Below are 20816 nucleotides of genomic sequence, written 5' to 3' on the forward strand. Positions count from 1 at the left end.
GCAGGGACAGGAGGAGGGGAAATGGTCCCAAATTGCACCAGGGCTGGATATCAGGGAGAATTCATCCACAGAAAGGCTTGGCAAGCACTGGCACAGCCCATCCAGGACGTGGTGGAGTCCCCATTTGAAGGACATAGATGTGGCACTTGGGGACATAGTTTAGTGGTGCCCTTGGCACTCTTAGCTGTGTGGCCAGACCTGATGCCCTAAAGGCCTTCCCAAAGCTAAGGGATGCCCTAAAGGCCTTCCCAAAGTTAACTGCTGCCCTAAAGGCCTCTCCAAAGCTACTGCTGCCCTAAAGGCCTTCCCAAAGTTAACTGCTGCCCTAAAGGCCTTCCCAAAGCTAAGTGATGCCCTAAAGGCCTTCCCAAAGCTGGCTGCTGCAGTGACTCCCTCCTGTGCCCTCCCCTGAGCCCGTGCCCGCCGCCCCCGCGGTGGCAGTGCCCTCTCAAAGGGGACATTGTGCATTGTGGCCATGCCCAGCCGTGGTGCCGGGCGGGCAGCGAGCAGCCCTGCCCCTGCCAGCCCTGTGCCAGCCCTGTGCCAGCCCTCTGCTGCTGTCACTGCACACATGGGCTGCTTCCTGGGGACCCCCTGGCACCAGGAGCTGGCGCTGGGATGCACAGGTAAGGTGCCCGTGGGGCTGCAGGGCTCCTGCCATGGGCTGGGAGCCTTGGGGACACCCTGGCATGGGGCACTGGCCCCTCTGGCTGCCTGCCTTTCCTCTGGGATGGCTCCTGGTGCTTTCTCCTCTTGGATTGGGGCGTGTAGGGAGTGAGGCAGGATGTTTTGGCCAGGGAGGGGACAGGGTGACTCTGGGGCTGGTTTATTCCCATGCTGTTGGTGTTTCCCCTCCCTGCCCAGAGCCCTCCAAGCACAGCCCGTGGGTGCTGGCATCCCCCAGGGCACCATTCCTGTCCCAGGGTGTCCCAGTGAGCTGGAGGAGGGACATGGCTCAGGGCCAGCCAGGGCCAGAAGGTGCCCTGAGCACCCAGCCCTGGAGTCAGGAGTTCAGCCCTGAGTGCTGGGGCCTGGCTGGGGCTGGAGCTGTTTGCTGCCCACTGGTACAAAATATTTTGGCACTGAGGAGGTCAGTGAGTCACTGGCACGGCTGGGAACAACTCCCCAGCTGCAGTTTCAATTGGTCTCTTGAAAAAAAAAGCTCCCAGTTCCCTTTCTGAGCCTGGCTCAAATGAAAATAAACACTGAACCCGTGAGAGCAACCAGAGTGAGCCCTGGGGACCCATGGACGGGCTCTGTCCTGCTGCTGGCAGAGGTGGCACGAGCAGTGTCCCACCTGCCACCTCCTGTGGCACATCCCAGGGACACCTCTCGAGCTGGGGGAATCCTGCCAGGGATGCAGACGCCTCTGCCCCCCCTCCAGGTGAGGAGTGTGAGTCCTGCTGGCCCCGGCCTCCCGAGCTCCTGCCCCGTGGGGACCGCCTGCACCGCCGGGGACAATGGGACACGGCACCAGGGACACAGCCCCAGGACATGGCAACAGGTACCCAAACACAGGGCATGGCATCAGGTACCCAACCCCATCCCCAGGGCATGGCATCAGGGACACATCCCCAGGGAATGGCATCAGGTACCCAACCACAGGGTATGGCACCAGGGACACATCCCCAGGACATGGCAACAGGTACCCAAACACAGGGCATGGCATCAGGTACCCAACCCCATCCCCAGGACATGGCACCAGGGACACATCCCCAGGGCATGGCATCAGGGACACATCCCCAGGGAATGGCATCAGGTACCCAACCACAGGGTATGGCACCAGGGACACATCCCCAGGACATGGTATCAAGGACCTATCCCCAGGGAATGGCATCAGGGACCCATCCCCATCCCCATCCCCATCCCCAGGGAATGGCACTAGGGACCCATCCCCATCCTGAAGGAATGGCATCAGGGCCCCATCTTCAGCGAACACCATCCCCATCCCCAGGGCATGGCATCAGGGATCCATCCCCATCCCCAGGGAATGGCACCATGTACCCACCCACAGGCCCTGCCAGGCTCTGTGGGCACAGAGAGGGGAGGAGGGCAGCCAGGAGTGGAGCAATGGCAGGAGCCAGCTCAGATTTAGTTCTGCCTCTTCTTCCCTTCACTTCCCCTTCTCCATTTCCTCATGTGGAGCTGCCACATGAAATGTTAAGACTTTGTTCAATGTAGACTCTTTTCTTTCAAAGCAAAACTTATTCATGGCCTGTTCAACCCTGGGCTGTTCTTTTCTACTTGCTAGCTCTACATGAGAATTCTATTTCTTTAAATAAGAATTCTATTTCTGCATGCAAATATCAATTTATTTGGGTGGCTGGCAAAGCTGGCTCAGTGAAAAGAACTGTAGAGCAGAGTTCTGGTCAAAGAAGTGACTTAAAAAAGCTGCTGCACATTCCAGCTCCACATCTCCAGGTACATGTTTATCTTACAAATCCTGTCTGATTGCTGACAAAAAATTGGGGTTTAATCTGGTTATCCCTCCGTTGCCAATGCAGCTGTGGAAGAGCAGGGCTGGAGTTGTGTGTGCCTCAGCTTTCATTAACATAATTAGCAGCTCAAGTTGCAGGCTCTGAATCCTTTATGGCAATAGCTGATGATGTGTGGAGCAGGGAGAAAGCCGCTTGGATTTTGGATACCCTGCAGAGCAGGCAGGGGAGAAAATCTCATTTTGATTTTCAAATTTTTGAACAAAGAGTTTTGCAAGGCCTTGGCTCTCCTGTGCTGGGAAGTTGAGGTTTCCTCCAAAACAACATCTCTGTTGGGGATTCACCTTTTTAACAGATCTGCTCATCTGAGGGCCTGGCCAGGAGAAAGGAGGGAAATCCCCTCACTCCAGAGCCACTGCAGCACTGGAAAAAAGCCCAACATCAAGGGAATGATGGAGTCAGACCCCATCACTCCCATGGATCTCTCCAACCTTGAGCATGACTTGAGGGTGGTTCCAGAGTCACACAGTCCCCAGCAGATGTGCAGGGCTGTGCTCCAGGATCCCTTAGCTGAGGCAGAACATGCCAGAGCTCTGCCCAGCGTTTCCCAGCAGCTCTGCTCTTCCCTCCTCTCCAGGTAAGGCTGGGCTGGCAGAGAGGAGCAGCCCCGCTGCCGAGGCAGGACACGGCTCCCCAGAGCCCCCGGTGGTGCTGCTGCCTCTCAGGGACACCTTTCCCCCAGGTAAGGAGCTCCTGGGGCACCTCACAGATTTCCTGGCTCCTGCAGTGCCTCGGGTCTCACCTTGGTGCCTGAGGGATGAAGATGGGCTGGGCTTGTGCTGTGTGATGTGAAAACCCAGGGCACCACAGGGAATATTTCTCTGCCTGCTCTGGGGTGCCCTGGCCCCCAGGGCAGCACTGACTTTGACCCTCATTCATGGAGAAAGTTTCCCAGACTTCAAGACAGACTGGAATCCACAAAAGTGTGCAATAGATTATAGAGAGTAGTGTAGGTGTCTCCCTTGGTGGAGAAATTGAGGTTTTGGGATTTTTAGTGTGTTGTGGATGGAAGAAAGATGGAGGGCACAGGGTGTTGTCCTGGGTTTCTTCTTCACGCTGCTTCTTCCTTCTTCTCCATGGGTTTGGGTGGCATTTTGTAATTGGGCAGAAAAGTCCCCATTGCAGCTCTGTGGGATCAGTGATTGGGTTAAAAGGGAAAATAATCCAAGTGTCAGTTCTTAATTGGATAGTTTAGTTTTAAAAGACCTTGGAACAAGAGATTGTTGGCCATTTTGTGCCTTCTAATGAAAAGCTTCAGAACTCACAGCAGTGAGACTGTTTTACTGATAAGAAACAATAAATACCTGAGTCCCAACATAAACTACTGTCAGGAGTGCCTTCAATCCAGCCCCAGGGCAAGCCACAGCTGGAGGCTCTGGTGGCCCTGGCAGGGTGTCAGGGGTGGCTCTGGGTGGCACAGAGCTCCTCCTCCCCTTCCCTTCTCTTCTTTTCCCTTCCAAGAGCTCTCTCTCTCCTTCTCCGTGGAGAGCCGCTCCTGCGGGCGCCGCAATGCCCAGCTCCAGGAGGCTGCCAGGAGGAGGCTGTGGGCTCTGGAGAGTGATGACAGAAGTGTCTGTGCCCTGTTCAAGGTACAAACCCCGTGCCAGCATGCTGGCATGCTCCTGGAACGGTGGGAGGTGTGCTGGGGTGCCAAACCCAGCTGAGGAGTTCCTCCAAGGCCACTGCAGGGGACTCTGGAGGGGACTGGGATGATGGGGAAGATGAACTTGATGGCAAGTGAGGGGCAAAGCTGAGCCTTGTGTTGTTTTGGGGGATCTGAGCCTAAATATCCAGGAATTCCTAGGGCTGGGATCACCAAATCCATGTCCCTGCTGGAGGGTACAGCTCTGGACAGGCACAGAGTTGTCAGGCTGGGTTTTATACAAACAAATCCCAGCTACAGAGAAGATGCCTGGACTGAACTCTCCTTGCCTGCTGGATTTCACAGCTCCAGGAGTGTCCCTTGATGCTGCTCTGTCTCCCCTGTGCAGGAGCTGTCAGCCAGGCTGGTGTGCACCCAGGCACACGAGGATCGCTTCCTCCTCACCTTCAAAACCCCAGAGGAAGTCTGGAAGTTTTCCACCTATCTGACTTTAGGTAATGTTTCCAAGGTCTAAACAGACAGTGTGAGGAGGGTTTTTGGAGAAGGCATTGTCTGACACTACAGAACTGTAATGTTCAGGGTGGACAGTGAGAAATGTATTAGAAAACTTTGCAATCTGTTGTTTATGAAATCTCTGTTTGGGTCAGGGAGAATCGGGAGGATTCCTTTTGGGAAATTTTGGAGACAAAATTAGAAACTTTTGCCTGACATTTGGAAATCCCCAAGACCCTTCCTGCTGCCCAGAGAAGGAGGTGCTGATCCTGGTGCCCCTCTTGGCTTCTCAGGGTACGTGGGGACCTGCCTGGAGCAGCTGCTCCTTGCCCAGGAGTTCTGGCTGGACTGTGCCCTGGTGGAGGACACAGAGCTCAGGGTCACCGTGGATGAGGAGCACCTGGCCACCATCTACATGGATCTGCTCCTCCAGGAAGGTGTGATGGGAATGCACGTGGGGGAATTCCTGAAAATGCCCAGCAGGGCTGGGCTGGAGCCCCTGGTGCACTGATGCCACCTCTGACTCTCTCTCTGCAGGGAACTTTTTCTGCAGGGCAGTGCCTGGGGTCTGCAAGCTGGAGCAGGAGGGAGAGGAGGGTCTGCAGCTCTGCAGGAATGAGCTGGTCCATGTGAAGAGTGCTGGACAGGATTCCAGATGGGAAGGAATATCCCTGAAGACGGGGCAGCGAGGTGTGGTGCCTGTGACTGCTCTGGAGCCAATAGCTCACCCCTTTTACCAGTAAGTGCTGAATGAAAGGGCTCAAACCAGGATTCTTTCCTGATCCTGGTGCATGACTGGCACCAAGGCTGGCTGGGAAACTCCTCTTGCCTCTGGCAAAGGGCAAGAGCCTCACAATTCTGTGAGGATATTTCCAGGAGGATCCACATCAGGCAAAAAGACTGGAATTAATGCATTCTCTGTCAATGGGACCCAGCAAGGACATGCCCCTACTTCAGATGTGGTTTTTGTAAGGTATTGATTGAGGTCATCCATGACGTTACCTCTGATTAACAGATGAAGAAGTGGCAGAAAAAATTCAGGCAATGCCAGCCAAAGTGAGGCTTCCCACTGGTCACCTGGCTGAGCCTTTCACTTGGAGAAACCTTCCTTAAAGATGGCAAATCCTCCCCTGTGGTGTGACACCATCCCTGGGCTGGCCTGAGCTCAGCAGTGCTCACCAGGACCACTGAGGTCCCCCTTTGCCTTGCAGGTGGTTCCTGAGGAATTATGCTGTGAGCTTTGGCCTCTCCCAGGAGATCAGTGGGACGAACTCTCGGGCCATTGGTGAGTGGCACCTGTGCACTGTCCCAGGCCGGGCACAAAACCTGGGTTTGGCTACAAATGGCCACAAACCCATCTGTTCTTCTGGGACTGACCCCACCACAGGGGCTCTGAGGGAATGCTGCATCTCTGGGCCCTCTGGAATGCAGATCAGCACTTGCAAACCCCGTTCTGAGGAGCATGGAGAGCAGAGAGCTGCTGGTGACACCCTCCTGCCACCGGCTTTTCCCTGTCCCACTGCAATTTTATGTTTCTTTTCATTCTTTCAGGGGTGAGGTTTCAAATCAAGAGGTTCCCACCTTGTGCTCACATGAAACCTGTGCCCTCCACCCAGCCCTTAACCCCAGTCCAGTCCAGTTCAGAGCAAGCTGGACACAGGAGGTCCCTGCAGCTGTGACTTTGTCATGTAGGGATGGGCATTTGCACTGTCCAGGATTTCACTCCTGGCAGAATTGAGACAGGGCAGTGTCTCTGAAAATCCATATTTCCAGTCACCTTCCAGGCTGCAGCTCACAGAGGTGTGGAGTTTATCCATCCTTCTTTTATTTTGCATTGTAACCCACTTCTCAAGGAGAAAAGGCAGAGAGCTGGGCCCAAGATCACAATAAATCTTAGGGGAGAGAGGGGCAGCCCTCTCCAGCTGGAATCATGGCCACTCTCTGCCCAGACCTTTTCCAGTGAGGAGGTTTTAGCAGGGATCCCACTGAGATTCCCTTTTGTGCCTTGGTTTCCCAGTCAGAGGCAGGTGCATCGCCACCAAGGACCACAGAGGAGCAGCGTGGGATGAGCTGAGCTTCTCCAAAGGAGATCCCATAGAAATCATTGGATTCTTCATCCCTGGGCTGCCCTGGTTTGTGGGCAAATCCCTCAGCACCAGGAGCATCGGCTTTGTTCTCACCCGACACGTAAACCCCGAGGCTTGCGAACCTCTGTGAGTTTATTTAAATTAAATTCTAGAGGAAAGGGAGGGGAGCCTCCAAATCCTACCTCAAGGCTGTGTGAGAGCCTAGGGCAGGTGATTCCCCTTGCAGGACCTTCACAGAAGGTGGGTTTGAGGTGTGAGCAGAAGCTTTGGCCAGGCTCTGCTGCAGCCCAGACACAAAAACTGCATTTCACCTGCCTCAGGTGATTCTTGGAGAGGAACAGATCCAACCCTGGGCTAATTTCTGCAAGGTGGCTTCCCAGTTTGTCCTAGAAATGTTCAGTTTGTAGCTCTGAGGGGCTGGGAGCCTGGCAAGGGTGGGGAGAGCATTCCCTGCCCAGGAAACAAATCCTGCTCTCCTTCCTCCTGCCCTGGGTGTGGAGGCAGAAGGGCCACTGGCACAGAGCAGAATTCCACACCCTCCCAAGGACCCAGGGAGAGCTGTCCAGGGAGGGAGGGAGGGTGGTAAATCCCACCCTGAGTCAGCAGCTGTCTCTGTTGGTGGCTTCCATGTGATGTCCATCCCAAAAGGCTTCTCCAAGAGTGTGGGTGGGAGGACAAGGTTTTAACCGAGGTCTGCTGGGCTTTCCCCTCTCAGAGTCACTCCAGGTGAGTTGTAGCACTTTTCTCTGACACTCCAGAATGGACAGAGCAGATCAGGTGGTGTCCTGTGGCTTCTGGATTCCAAACCAGACCCATAAGTCCTTTTCTCTGGTGCCTTTCTGTTCCTTCATGGAGAACCTGGATGGGGAAGGTGTCCAGAATCCTGTGTTCATCTGCAACACAACTTCTGTGGTGGGAGGAAGAGAAGGCATGGGAAAACTTCCCATCCCATCCCACCCCATCCCATCCCATCCCATCCCATCCCATCCCATCCCATCCCATCCCATCCCATCCCATCCCATCCCATCCCATCCCATCCCACCCCATTCCATCCCATCCCACCCCATCCCATCCCACCCCATCCCATCCCATCCCACCCCACAGGCCAGCTGCAGTGTCAGGGGCTGGGCACACGCTGACTCTTTTCTCCTGCCCCACCCCAGGGGTAAGGGCTTTGTGTTTCTGAGTGAAGAGGAGAAGTCCCCAGTGCTGCACATCCCATGCAATGGTGACGAGGAGCACTTTGCCACCCTCCTGGGGGACCTGGCACACACTGACATCACCTCTGTGTACAGGCTGGGTGAGTGTCCCCTTCCCTCATATCCCAGTCCCTGCATCCCCAGGGAGAGCTGGGCAGGGCCTGGAGAGCCCCAAGACCATGGGGATGCAGCGGAGGCAACTTCTGGGGTGGAGGCAGCACAAACCTGTGTGAGGTGGTGTTCACAGAGGTCCCAGGAGCAGGGAAGAGATGAGGATCTGACTCCCCGTTTCAGAAGGCTGACTTATTATTTTATTATATATATTACATTAAAACTATACTAAAAGAATAGAAGAAAGGATTTCATCAGAAGGCTTGAAGGAAAGGAAAAAGAATGGAATGAGAATAAAATCTTGTGACTGACCAGAGAGTCTGAGACTGCTGGGCTGTGATTGGCCATTAATTAGAAACAACCACAAGAGACCAATCCCAGATCCACCTGTTGCATTCCACAGCAGCAGATAACCATTGTTTGCATTTCGTTTCTGAGGCCTCTTGGCTTCTCAGGAGCAAAATCCTAAGGAAAGGATTTTTCATAAAATGTGCCTGTGACATCTGTGCTCAGCCTGGTGATGGAGGCTGGAGGTGTCCTCAGGAGGTGACCCTGCCATGCTGGAGTCTGTAGGGCCCTTCTCTGCTGTCACAGCAGCTCCTGAGCCGGGATTCACCCTGGCAGGTGCTGCTCTCCACTGAGCTTGGCCTGCAGGACCAGGGTCGGGGTTTCTGGGGGTTCTCACTTTCTCTGTTCTGGCTGGGTGGCTCTGGGACTTCAGCTGATTTCTGCACATTGACACTGACCAAGGATTTGGGGGTTATTTTCTGTTTGTCTCTTTGTACAGCTGGGTTTGAACCCACAGCTGCGTTCCCACAAGTGCCACCAGGTGAGTAGGAGGAGGGGACAGAGGGGGAGGCTTTGGTGATGGCTTCTGAGGGTGAATTTGGACAGGAGGAAACATCAGAGAATGGCTTGAGTTGGGAAAAACCTTAAAGGTCATCCTGCCATGGTCAGGGACACCTTCCACTATCCCAGGTTTCTCCAAGCCCTGTCCAACCTGCCCTTGGACAATTCCAGGGGTGGGGCAGCCGCAGGGAAGAATTTCTTCCTGATCCCACTGTGGTTTTCCTGTCCCTTCCAGAGGCTGCTCTCCATGGCAGTAAAGAAATCCAGGTGCTCCAGTCCTGGGAGGAGATCAATGACTGGGCTACCAGCAGCACCTCAGAGCTGTCCAGCCCAGGCAGTGAAACAGCCCCTGCCACACTGGAAGATGTTCTCCTGGAGAAGCTGGATGACTTGGATTATCCCAAATTCTTCATTGACCTCAACGCTAGCCACGTGGAGGATGCTGATGTCTTTGACCCCATATTGACCTTCCTCAACCAAGACAGTTTCGTGCCCAGTTTTCAGAGCTTTTATGATCTCAGCTTTTCCTTTCTCCACTCTACTTTTTATGGTTTCTCTGATGAGGATGAACTGGTCCTGTACCTCGAGACTTCCCGGAACTGGGCCAAGAGGACTCGTTCACTTTGGGCTCACGTCAGGCTCTGTTTCCTCTTGGGTAAGCTCTGCATCAAAAAGCTCAAGCTCTCCCAGGCCCGGGTGTACTTTGAGGAAGCCATGAGTGTCCTGGACAGGGGCTTTGGGGACCTGCCCCTGCTGGCAGCGCTGCACGGGAGCCTCGCCTCCATCTACCTGAAGCAGAACATGAAGCACAAGTTTTCCTCCCTGCTGGGGAAGACGGTGACCCTGCTCGCGTGCCTGCCTGGCCGCTCCTTCAGCTCGGAGAACGAGCTGGGGCTCCTCACCTACATCCTGAGGGAATCCATCGCCGTGGGCAACGCCCCGCTGGAGGCTCGGATCTGCTTCCTCATTGTCAAGCTCTTCCTGCAGCTGGGCAGGACTGAGGAGGTGCTGCCCTTTTTGGAGCATCTCCAGTGCCTCAGCACCACCTGGCTCAGCCCAGGCAGCCGTGCTGGGCCCCTGGATGCCACTGCCACCCTGGGCTACCTCTACGACAAGAAGTGCCTGCCGAACATCGCGCTGGCCTCCGTCAGGTCCTTCGTTCCCAGCAGCACCAAGGGCACGCCGACCCCCATCTGGAGAGCCGGCTTCATCCTCCAAAACGCTTCCAAGCTCCTGGGGAGGCAGCAGCTGGACAGGAGCAGCATCCCAGCAGTGGCTTGTATGTACCTCAGGCAGGCTCTGCAGTTCTGCTGCGAGAGCAGGGCCGTGCCCATGCAGAGGACGCTCTGCGCCATCCTGTCCAGGACGTACCTCCAGCACGGCCTGCTGGATGGAGCCATTCCCTACGCAGCCAGGGCTGCAGCTCTGGCCAGATTGCTGGGGGAGGAGGAGGCCTTTGAGTCCTCGCTGTGCCTGGCCTGGCTGTACGTGCTGCAGCGGCGGCCGGGCCCGGCGGGGCAGCTCCTGCGGCGGCTGCGGCGCTGCCTGCGGGGCGCGGCCTGCGAGACCCCGCACGGCGCCGTGCACAACCTGCTGGCCATGGCCCTCACCGCCCAGGGCCGCCTCCAGGAGGCTGCAGAGAACTTCCTGAGGGCCCTGCACAAGGCCAAGGAGGCGGGCAGCTGCAGGAACCAGGCCGTGGCCCTGGCTAACCTGGGCCAGCTGAGCCTGTCGTGTGGGGCGGCCCAGCTGGCCGAGCTGTACCTGCTGTGGGCAGTGCGGCTCTACAGCGAGCTCCAGGGCCACCGAGAGATGGACATGGAGCTGGCACAGGTGCTGCTGTGGCTGGCACAGGCCATGGTGGACAGGCAGAGGCTGGAAGATGCCAAACTGTGCTATGAGCTGGCGCTGGGGTTTGCCCTGAAGTGGCAGAACCTGAGGAGTGAGTATAGAGGGGAGCCGGGCAGCGTTTGACCCGGTCAGGTCCCCACTGCTGTCCCCTGAGCTGTCCTTCTCCTTTTCCCTGTGCCACACAGGTCAGCTGTCCCCTGAGCTGTCCTTCTCCTTTTCCCTGTGCCACACAGGTCAGCTGTCCCCTGAGCTGTCCTTCTCCCTTTCCCTGTGCCACGTAGGTCAGCTGTCCCCTGAGCTGTCCTTCTCCTTTTCCCTGTGCCACACAGGTCAGCTGTCCCCTGAGCTGTCCTTCTCCCTTTCCCTGTGCCACCGCAGGTCAGCTGCACGTCACGGAGCGTCTGTGCCATTTCTACAGCAGAGTGTGCCCCGAGCTGCAGGCCTGCATCACCTACCACGAGCACTGGGCATCCCTGGCACGGCAGCTGCAGGACAGGGAGCTGGAGGCCAGTGCCAGGCAGGCCCTCAGCCAGCTCTACCAGGCTCTGGGCACACCTGAGTGAGTGCCTGGGCTGTGGGATGCTGCCAGAGTGTGCTGGCTTTCCTGGGGTGTCCCTCGAGCAGGGTGGTGGTGGCTCCATCTGCCCCACAGCTCTGGTTCTGGGATTTATGAGCTGTCACTGTGCTCTGAGAGGGAGCAGCTCAATGTCAACCAGAGCTGGGCAAACGTTGTCCCAGACAGAGCTGGAGTGTGGCCAAACACAGTTTTCCAGGACACATCCAGGCTTCAGCAGAGTGACAGGGAATTCATTGCTTCCTTTGGAAGCTGATCCCAGTGATTAATCACCACTCCCCAGGGAGAACGGGCTCCTTATCTGCTCTTTGAGTAAGCCTGGATTCAGCCTCCAGCTGCCAAGGCTGCCCTTCCCACATCTGCTGGGATATTGTCCCCAGGGAGGGACTAAAGACCCACAGGAGGTGCTTAAAACCAGTATCAGCTTACCTTTAATCCCTGCCTAACACTGTGTGGGACTGGGACTGGGAGAGGAGGGGAGAGGGAGAGGGAGAGGGAGAGGGAGAGGGAGAGGGAGAGGGAGAGGGAGAGGGAGAGGGAGAGGGAGAGGGAGAGGGAGAGGAGAGGCTGGGACAGGCCACAGACCTTGAAGGCAATCAGATCAAAGAGTGCAGAGCCAGTTCCCAGTCCCAGAAGGACAAATGGGCAGGGCTGTCCCCAGCTGGGATGTTCACCTCCCAGCCAGGTCAGGGTGAGTGCAGGGGGAAGGTATTCAGGGAGCAGATGCCTGTCATGTGAACGGTGCTATTTAGGATCACAAAGCACCCCATTGCCTGGGCTCCCAGGACAGCTGGGGCCTGCCTGCCAGCAGGAGAGACACCAAGCAAACAAAGTGCCCTGGACACTGCTGGCTTTCCCTTCCCCACAGCTGAGTCCATGCCCAGCCCTCTGGCTCATCCCACTGCCTGGCCCTGCGTCCTCCAGTGACCAGGGGCTGGAAAAGGGGCTTGGACATGTAGCCAGAGATCTCACAAGGGACAAACACCAGGCAGAGGTGTGGGTTTGGGTGCCAGGTGCTGTCTGGGACATGTAGGTACAAGCATTCCCTCCCTGTGCTCCTATGTGGAGCTGGGAGTGACTTTGGGACTTGCTTTAGGGAGGCAGATTGGGTTTGGAGGTGGCCTGGATGAAGCCCTCTTAATCACCCAGGGGTGAGGAGCAGCGTGAGTGGGACCACTGGTGTCCTGAATTGTCCTAAGGTGGCCAAATGCCTGTTAAACCTGAGCATCAAAGCGTGGAGACATCCATGATCCTTTTGTCAGAGGTGACCATGTCCTTCTGCCCCCAGCCTTTGGTAACTCCAGGAGGAGAGGGCAGGGGGTCAGTGCCATGGGGAGGTGGCCTGGGGACAGCTCTGTGACTCCTCTGAGGTGGCTTTTTGCCTGTTGCCATCACAGGGCTTTGAGACAATCCCTGGACTGCACCAAGCAGAGCCTGAGGATCTTCATCGACCTCCAGGAGGCTGTGAAGGCAGCAGAGGCCTGGCTGCAGGCAGGAAAACTCTATTATCTCCTGCAGGAGGATGAGCTGGTGGAAATGTACTTCCAGGTATGGGGGAGGTGGCTGGAGCTGTGCCTTGCATTCTCATCACAGCCTTTTGGGGCTGGGAAACATGGAAGGGAAAGTTGTGAGCACTGTAAACCTGCTGCTGGAAGGAGGAGCTCTTGCCTTGCCCTCAGGCACTGAATTTCCTCTCTTTCTTTCCATCCACTGAGTTTAGAGGATTTTGGGGTGAAAAGAAGTGAGTTCATTGAGTCAGAAAGTGATGTGGCAGTGCCAAAAGAAGCTGGAGGTGCCAAGTGAGCAGTTCCCATTGAAATATCCATAAATAAGGGACAAGTGCCAGGGAAGTCCTTGGAGTTGAAGACTTCTGGCACCTCTCCATCTCCAGCATTATTTTATCAGCTGAGCTGCAAAGTGGAAGAGCAGTTCCTAAAATTTGAGTTTTATTACATCACACCAATGTCTCTGCCTTTCCAAATGTCACTCCAGCCCCTTTTTCCTTCCAGGCAGCCATCCAGACTGCTCTGAAAGGGGACAACTTCTCCTTGGCCATGGAGCTTTATGAGAAAGCAGGTGACACCTTCTTCAATGGCAGCCGGAACAGGGCCCGGGCAGTGGAGTTTTACAGGGTATGGAGCCCCCTGAGCATTCTATCCCTGTGTCCCCACTGTGGTGGCTGGGGGGGCTTTGCCTCGAGGATGGAGGGTGCAGAGGGATGAGGTCATCCCAAGGGTGCCAGAGTGGGAGGCTTGGAGCACAGATTTGCAAAAAAACCCCCAAAATTATTTGGGATTGGGAATTAATCCTGGTGGTGTTAAGTGTGGTCACTCCTGGGTACACCCAGTCAGAACTCCCAGTACCCAAGGAAGGGCAGGGATCAGACTTTGAGAGCCACTGGGATTTAAAACTCATTTTCAAGGAACTGAAACCTAAACCTGCAGTGCCCATCCCCTGCTTTGGTCCCTGGCCTGCTGCTCTGTCACCCCTCTCAGGCAGTGCTGACCCTCCAGGAACATCCTGAGCTCACCATTCTCTCTCCTTAGGGAGGAGCTGTGCCCTTGGCCAGGAAACTCAAGGCCACCCAGACAGAGCTGAGGCTGTTCAACAAACTGGCAGAGCTGCAGATCAGCCTGCAGGGCTACGAGAAGGCTCTGGAGTTTGCCACGCTGGCAGCCAGGCTCAGCCTCAGGGTTGGTGAGTGATTTACACCCAAAAGTAACTGGCAGTTACTGGGAGTTACTGGGCAGTGGGTGATTTATTGGGAGAGCCACTGAATCTTGTGGATGAGAACAAGATCCATGTGAAAAGGGGATTTCCTGCTTTCCTAACACTGCTGGACCTGCTCTTACCCAAAGTCATGACAGCTTTTTGAGGCCACTTCCTCTTTTTTCAGCTGTGTGATAGCAGAAGGTTTGTGTTACCCCAGAGCACAGGAAGTCTGGTGAAAGCACAGGACTCAGCAGTTCCTCTCTGCCTGCTTCTGCTGAAAACCTCACCCCTTCCCATTACAGAAATAGTAATGGGATGGGACCAGTCCTGTACCAGCCCCTTCCAGCACCCAAAAAAATCCCCTGGCTGGATGATACTCCTGGGCCAAGCTGTCCAGCTGTGGCATCAACCACCCTGCCCATGGCTCTGTTTTCTCTCAGAGGTATCCATGCCCCCAGGATACCTGCTGAGAAAATGCATCCAGAGTGGCTCAGCAGGGCTGGGGGTGGATTGAGCTGGATCAGCAACTTTTCCAGGAGATCCATGGCAGGAGCTGGTTAATTCCACACACCTTTTTCCAAATCCATGGCAGGAGCTGATTAATTCTACTCACCTCTTTTCCAGATCCACGACAGGAGCTGGTTGATCCCATCCCTTTCTTTCCCAGGGGATCCATGGCAGGAGCTGGTTAATTCCACCCCTCTATTTTCCAGGAGATCCATGGCAGGAGCAGGTTGATTCCACCCACCTCTCTTCCAGGAGATCCATGGAAGGGTCTGGTTAATTCCACACACCTTCTTCCAGATCCATGGCAGGAGCTGGCTGATCTCACCTCTCTTTCCCAGGGAATCAGATCCCATCCCTCTCTTTCCCAGGGGATCAGCTGCAGGAGCTGGTTGATCTCACCTCTCTTTCAGCTGCAGGAGCTGGCTGATCCCATCTCTCTTTCCCAGGGGATCAGCTGCAGGAGCTGGTTGATCCCATCCCTCTCTTTCCCATGGGATCAGCTGCAGGAGCTGGCTGATCCCATCTCTCTTTCCCATGGGATCAGCTGCAGGAGCTGGCTGATCCCATCTCACTTTCCCAGGGGATCAGCTGCAGGAGCTGGTTGATCTCACCTCTCTTTCAGCTGCAGGGGCTGGTTGATCCCATCTCTCTTTCCCAGGGGATCAGCTGCAGGAGCTGGCTGAACCCATCCCTCTCTTTCCCATGGGATCAGCTGCAGGAGCTGGCTGATCCCATCTCTCTTTCCCAGGGGATCAGCTGCAGGAGCTGGTTGATCTCACCTCTCTTTCAGCTGCAGGGGCTGGTTGATCCCATCTCTCTTTCCCAGGGGATCAGCTGCAGGAGCTGGTTGCCTTCCACCGCCTGGCCACAGCCTATGACTTGCTGCACATGCACGAGATGGCCGAGGATTGCTACCTGAAGACCCTGGCCATGCGTCCCCCCGTGCTGCAGAGCTCAGCAGAGGCCCTGTACTACTGCAAGGTCTACTGGCACCTGGGCAACCTGGCCCTGCACAAGCTGAAGGTAAGAGAGGAGCCCTCCCGTGGTGCTGTGCCTTGGATGGAGGGCTGAGGGTGGAGGTCACACCTGCTTTTGAAGAGAAGAGGAGAATTTGGAAAGAAATGTTGGCACTGAGCACCATTCCAGTGAAATCAGGTGTCCCTGGGTCCTGCTGGACCCCCAGGCTCTGCTCCTGCTCCCTCCTGCCCTGTGAGCTCCAGGGAAGTGTTCTTATGGGGCATGACACAGCACAAAGTACCACGACCCCATCAGAAGGGTGCAAGAGAGATTTATTACAGCAACGTGTTGCTTTTATACTTTTTCAAAATATTTACATTCATCCAACAGACACATTCACTGCCCATTGGTTATAGGAATGAAACAAAGTTCTCAGTGGGTGACCAAGGAGCCACATCATTCTGTGAGCCAGCTAGAGTCTGTATCTCTTAACTTTCTCTCCTTCATCACATCTCCATGGTGACAACCTTGGTGTCTTCCTCAGGAGAGATATGGGGCTTTCCTTGGCTCACAAGAACAGAACAGAATGTCTTTCCTACAGTGAAGCCCCTTCCTAACTCCTGTTCTGTGTTTTCTCTCAGGATGAACAGGATGCAGCCTCCTACTTCCTGCTGGCCCTGGCTGCAGCCACCGAGCTGGGAGATCAGGAGCTGCAGGCCCTGCTCCGTGCCAAGCTGGGTGCCATCCCCGGAGCCCCAGGGGGACCTGAGGGCACCCCAGGCTGTGCCACTGACCGGCCGCGGTGGCTGAGCCAAGGTGGCCACGTGGTGTGACCCGTGTGCCAGCCTGGGGACACCAGTGGAGCCATCCAACAGCACCCTGCAAGGTCTGTCTGCCCACCAGGACCGGCCCAGCAGGCTCCTGCACCACGTCCTGAGGGGCTGGAAGGGTTTGGGCTCCTCCTCCCAAGCACTTGGGACCTTGCCCTTGTTTTCCAGGAGCAGGGCTGTGCCCAGAGCAGAGGTGGCACAGCCAGGGCAGCAGTGCTGGAGCTGGGGGTGCAGCAGGGCTGAGCTCCTGGGGGGTTCAGGGGTGCCCTGCCCAGGATGAGGATTGGGGGTGCTGCCATGTGCCTGTCCCCACAGCTGCCCCACACCTTGGAGCAGCTCAGCCCGACCCAAACGTGTTTGGCATAGCAACTCCTTTATTTACACCTGGTTTTTATCCTCATCTTCTCCATGAGGTCTGTGGTTACAACTCTACCAAGCCCCTCTCCTGTAAAAAGCACCACCAAAGCTTTTGGCCGTGAGGGACAGAATTAGGGAAGCGAGGAGGAATAAAGGGGCTGGTCCAGCCTCATCTGGGGGCAGAAAAAAACTGCTCAGGAGGAGGCAGAGCCCACCCTGACCCCAGCCAACCTCCGGGTCTGGAGCAGGAGCACAGGAACGGGGAGACGCTGGAGTCCCCATCCCTGGAGGTGCCAGAATGTGGATGTGGCATTTGGGGACACGGGTTAGTGCTGGGGAACGGTCGGGCTCGATGACCTTGGAGGGATTTCCCGACCTTGGAGGGATTTCCCCGCCCGAGCTGTTCTCCGGGCACGGGAGGATGCAGAGCTCTGCTGCTCAGCCCGGCTCAGCCAGCAGAGAGCAATCAATGCCCATTTCTGCAGCGGGAGCGGCTCCCTCGCAAAGCCCGAGCCCGGCTCTGGAGCGCAGGGAACAAGGAGAGCTTTTCCCAGCTGATCTCTTTGCTTTGGCAACCAGTGGCCATCTGGGCTTCACAGCCAGACCCCGCTCCCGGTTCCTCCAGCTCCCTGCCCGTGCTGCCCCGCTCAGATTGTTAAATGCAGAATATTTGTTTCCTCCCTCCCTGCTCTCTACAAAGGCCGAGTTCAGCTTCCTCCTGCAGTCCCTCCGAGGCGTTTGTCACCGGGGCAATGATTGTTTTCCTCCTGTTTACCGAGCATCGCTGCAGTGCTGCCGGGCAGCCTCACACCCAGCCCGGAGCAGGGGAATCTCCATCCTGGGTGAGATCCAGCCGGCTCAAGGCTCCCAAAAACCTCCCTGCCCACCCCACCTGATGGGCACCCTGACTTCAGTGCTGCTGCTTGGTGCTCACCATGCCAGGGCAGGATGTTTTCTGCAGTTTTTCAGTCAGTTCTCCTTTTTCTTTTGGTCTAGATGGTCTGTAAGGACCATTCCAACTCCTGAGCATCCTCTGGATCTTTTCACACACAGGGAAAAGCAGGGTGTCACACTTTTGTGCCAGGAGGAAGATGGACAGCTGGAAATCAGAGCGTGGAGAGGAGCTGGGATGGCTCTGGAAGCCCTAAGGGCTTTGTTTAAAGGGACAGTTGGAAATCAGAGCGTGGAGAGGAGCTGGGATGGCTCTGGAAGCTCTAAGGGCTTTGTTTAAAGGGACAGTTGGAAATCAGAGCGTGGAGAGGAGCTGGGATGGCTCTGGAAGCCCTAAGGGCTTTGTTTAAAGGGACAGCTGGAAATCAGAGTGTGGAGAGGAGCTGGGATGGCTCTGGAAGCCCTAAGGCCTTTGTTTAAACACTCAGGCTCAGTGTCTGAGCTGGCCTGACTCAGCTGAGCTCCAGGAGTCAAACAGAGACTCTGGAGCTGCTTTGGAACCAAATGTGTCCTTCTTAAATCACAGCAAAACAAAATTGTGGTGCCTGTGGGGAGAAAAACTCTTCCTCCTTGGGAGCATCCTGTAAAATTCATTTTCCCTGTCCCTCACCTGCCTGCCTGCTCCCACCTGCAGCGATGAGCAGGATGAGAGCTCAGGGGGGCCAGGGCTCATTAAAATTCACAATACAGTGAAATTAAAAGCTGTTGTTCATGTGCACCAAGTCCTGGGTCCGTGCCCAAGGAAAGATGAGGATATTCCATCCCTCCAGCCACCAGTTTCGTGGGCAGAGAATCTGGGGACTTTGTGCCAGTGGAGGTCACCGGGTGGTGGCTCAGCTCCTGCAGCTCCTGTCCTCCTCCAGCCTGGGGCATTCTGTGGGACACTGCAGGAGGGATGCAGAGCCCGGCCAGGGCTGTGCTGCTGCTCCAGGAGAAGGCTCTGGCAAGAGAAGGAATGTGGGAACACAGGAATTACCCTGCAGAAAGCATCGACCACCAGTGCCCTGCCCCGACACCGCAGAAATAGGGGAAAGGGAAGGGATGGATCAAATCTCCTCTGACACCAGCGGGGCCGTGGCTCGTGACTCCTGCCCCAGCCACATGTGACTGCCTGTTCCATGCCCAGGCCAGGAGTTTTCCTTCCTCCCTGCAGCCAGACAGGCTGGAAATAGGCCTGGAGGGAGCCACGTGCAGCAGCACGAGCTGCACAGAGCAGCACCTTCCCTCCCAGTGCTTCCAGAGGGTGCTGGCAGCTGCAGGGACACCCCTGCTTTGGATTTGGTGCCCCAATCCTTCCCCAGTTTGGCCTTCCAGCACTCCCAGTCCTGGCACTGTGATCCCCTGTTTGTTTGATGCCTCAGGGGGCCATTTAAGGCCTGGAGTAACCAGGGGCTGGATTTCTCTCCCATATGTTCATTCTTGGACAGTGGAAATACCACGACAGGAATAATTCTTGCATCATCTGAGCTCTGCTGTGAGCCTCCCGTGGAATGGGGAGAAAGGAAATGCTGATAAATGGAAATGCAGATATGGACAGAGGGCTGGATTTATTTGGATTTTCGTGGAAATGACTAATTTCTGCAGAAATACAGCACCCAACAATAACAGCTGTTATCAGCAGACATTTTTTCATCATTCCTTCATGGCACACTGGTGCAAACTGGGCTGGATGAGAGACCTGGAGTGGAGGAGCAGCGAGGCTGAGGCAGAGATAAACCCTGAGCTCAGCTTATCTCAGAGGTGGCTGCTCCTCTCTGGGCAGCATCTCCTGCTGTTGCCTGGCTCAGTAATGAGGAGTTGGTAAACACCAGCTGTTCTGCTAAGCAGAGCTGGGGGGAGTGTGTAAACTGGGTAATTTAGATTAAAAATCATTTATTTGCACAGCAACCTGCTTGTTCAGTGATAATTGGGCTCATAAATATGTATGGGGGAGGAGGAGCAGGGGCTGAGGCTGAGCCAGAGCCAGGAGTCACCAACTGTGGCTGCAGGGGCTTGAATAAACTCTCCATCTGTGCACTGGGGGGTGTTGGGATGGAAACACCTGGAACAGGCCTGGAATTCCTGCAGTGCTGCTGGGCCTGCCCTGAGAGCTCAGCTTGTCCTGGGGGAGGGCAGAAGGGGCAGAGCAGCAGCAGGGAAGTGCCTCTGGATGGGGAATAGAGAGGCCAGATGTAAAAATAATGCCCAGCAGGGGTTTGAAACTCCTTGTGCTGAGGTGGCATCAGGCAGGGGGCACTCCTGGAGCTGCCACCTCTGCTGGCACTGCCCACAGCCACCTCAGTGTCCCTGGCACTCCCCGCCTGGGATGGGCATTCCCAGGGAGAAATCCCTGTGGGCATGGAGAGGGCAGGGAGAGCAAAGTGGTAAAATGGGGCAGAAAACACAACCCAAGCATCCAGCTGGTGAAACCCCAGTGCCAGGGACACGTGGATGTGGCTCTGATGGGTGCCGGGGGAGGGGGACAGCTCCCTGCTCCTGCCTTGTCCTGGCTTAGGAGGTGCCAGGGGGAAATGGGGGTCCCAGGAAAGGTGCTCAGAGCTCCTGTGGGCTGTGCCAAGAGTGACAGCTCCTCACAGAGCGAAACAGGCAGAAAAGAGGCAGGAAAAAGGCAGGAAACAGGTGGGAAACTGGCAGGAAATAGGCAGGAAATAGGCAGGAAAACTGGGAGGAAAGAGGCAGAAAAAATGGCAAGAAATAGGCAGGAAAACTGGTAGGAAAGAGGGAGGAAAGAGGCAGGAAAATTGTGAGGAAACTTTCAGGAAAACTGGGAGGAAAGAAGTGGGAAACAAGTAGGAAATAGGCAGGAAACAGCTAGGAAAACTGGGAGGAAAGAGGCAGGAAAACTGGGAGGAAAGAGGCAGAAAAGAGGCAGGAAAACTGGCAGGAAAGAGAGAGGAAATAGGCAGGGAAGAGGCAGGAAAACTGAGAAGAAACTGGCAGGAAAGCTGGGAGGAAAGAGGCAGGAAAACTGGGAGGAAAGAGAGAGGAAATAGGCAGGAAAACTGGGAGGAAAGAGGAGGGAAAAAGGCAGGGAAGAGGCAGGAAAACTGGGAAGAAACTGGCAGGAAAACTGGCAGGAAATAGGCAGGAAAGCTGAGAGGAAAGAGGTAGAAAAGAGGCAGGAAAGCTGTCAAGAAACTTGCAGGAAAGCTGGGAGAAAAACTGGCAGGAAATAGGCAGGAAAAAGGGAGGAAAGAGGCAGGAAAAAGGCAGGAAAGAGGCAGGAAAGCTGGGGGGCAAG

At 55.6% G+C, this 20816-nt stretch overlaps 1 protein-coding gene across 1 annotated transcript; it reads left to right on the forward strand.

Annotated features, from left to right (window-relative positions):
- Positions 1-1245: 1245 nt before the first annotated feature.
- SH3TC2 (SH3 domain and tetratricopeptide repeats 2) lies at positions 1246-19462 on the forward strand. The gene is made up of 17 exons (XM_066560076.1): positions 1246-1504; positions 3073-3177; positions 3957-4084; positions 4487-4592; positions 4884-5027; positions 5128-5329; positions 5802-5875; positions 6608-6803; positions 7841-7977; positions 8775-8816; positions 9072-10778; positions 11066-11246; positions 12659-12809; positions 13271-13393; positions 13808-13958; positions 15307-15503; positions 16079-19462. Exons 1-17 carry the CDS (start codon positions 1246-1248, stop codon positions 16268-16270), a joined length of 4095 nt encoding a protein of 1364 aa, XP_066416173.1. The 3' UTR covers positions 16271-19462.
- Positions 19463-20816: the final 1354 nt, after the last annotated feature.

The sequence above is a fragment of the Molothrus aeneus genome, chromosome 15, assembly GCF_037042795.1.
Source record: "Molothrus aeneus isolate 106 chromosome 15, BPBGC_Maene_1.0, whole genome shotgun sequence".
NCBI classification, from domain to species: Eukaryota; Metazoa; Chordata; class Aves; order Passeriformes; family Icteridae; genus Molothrus; species Molothrus aeneus.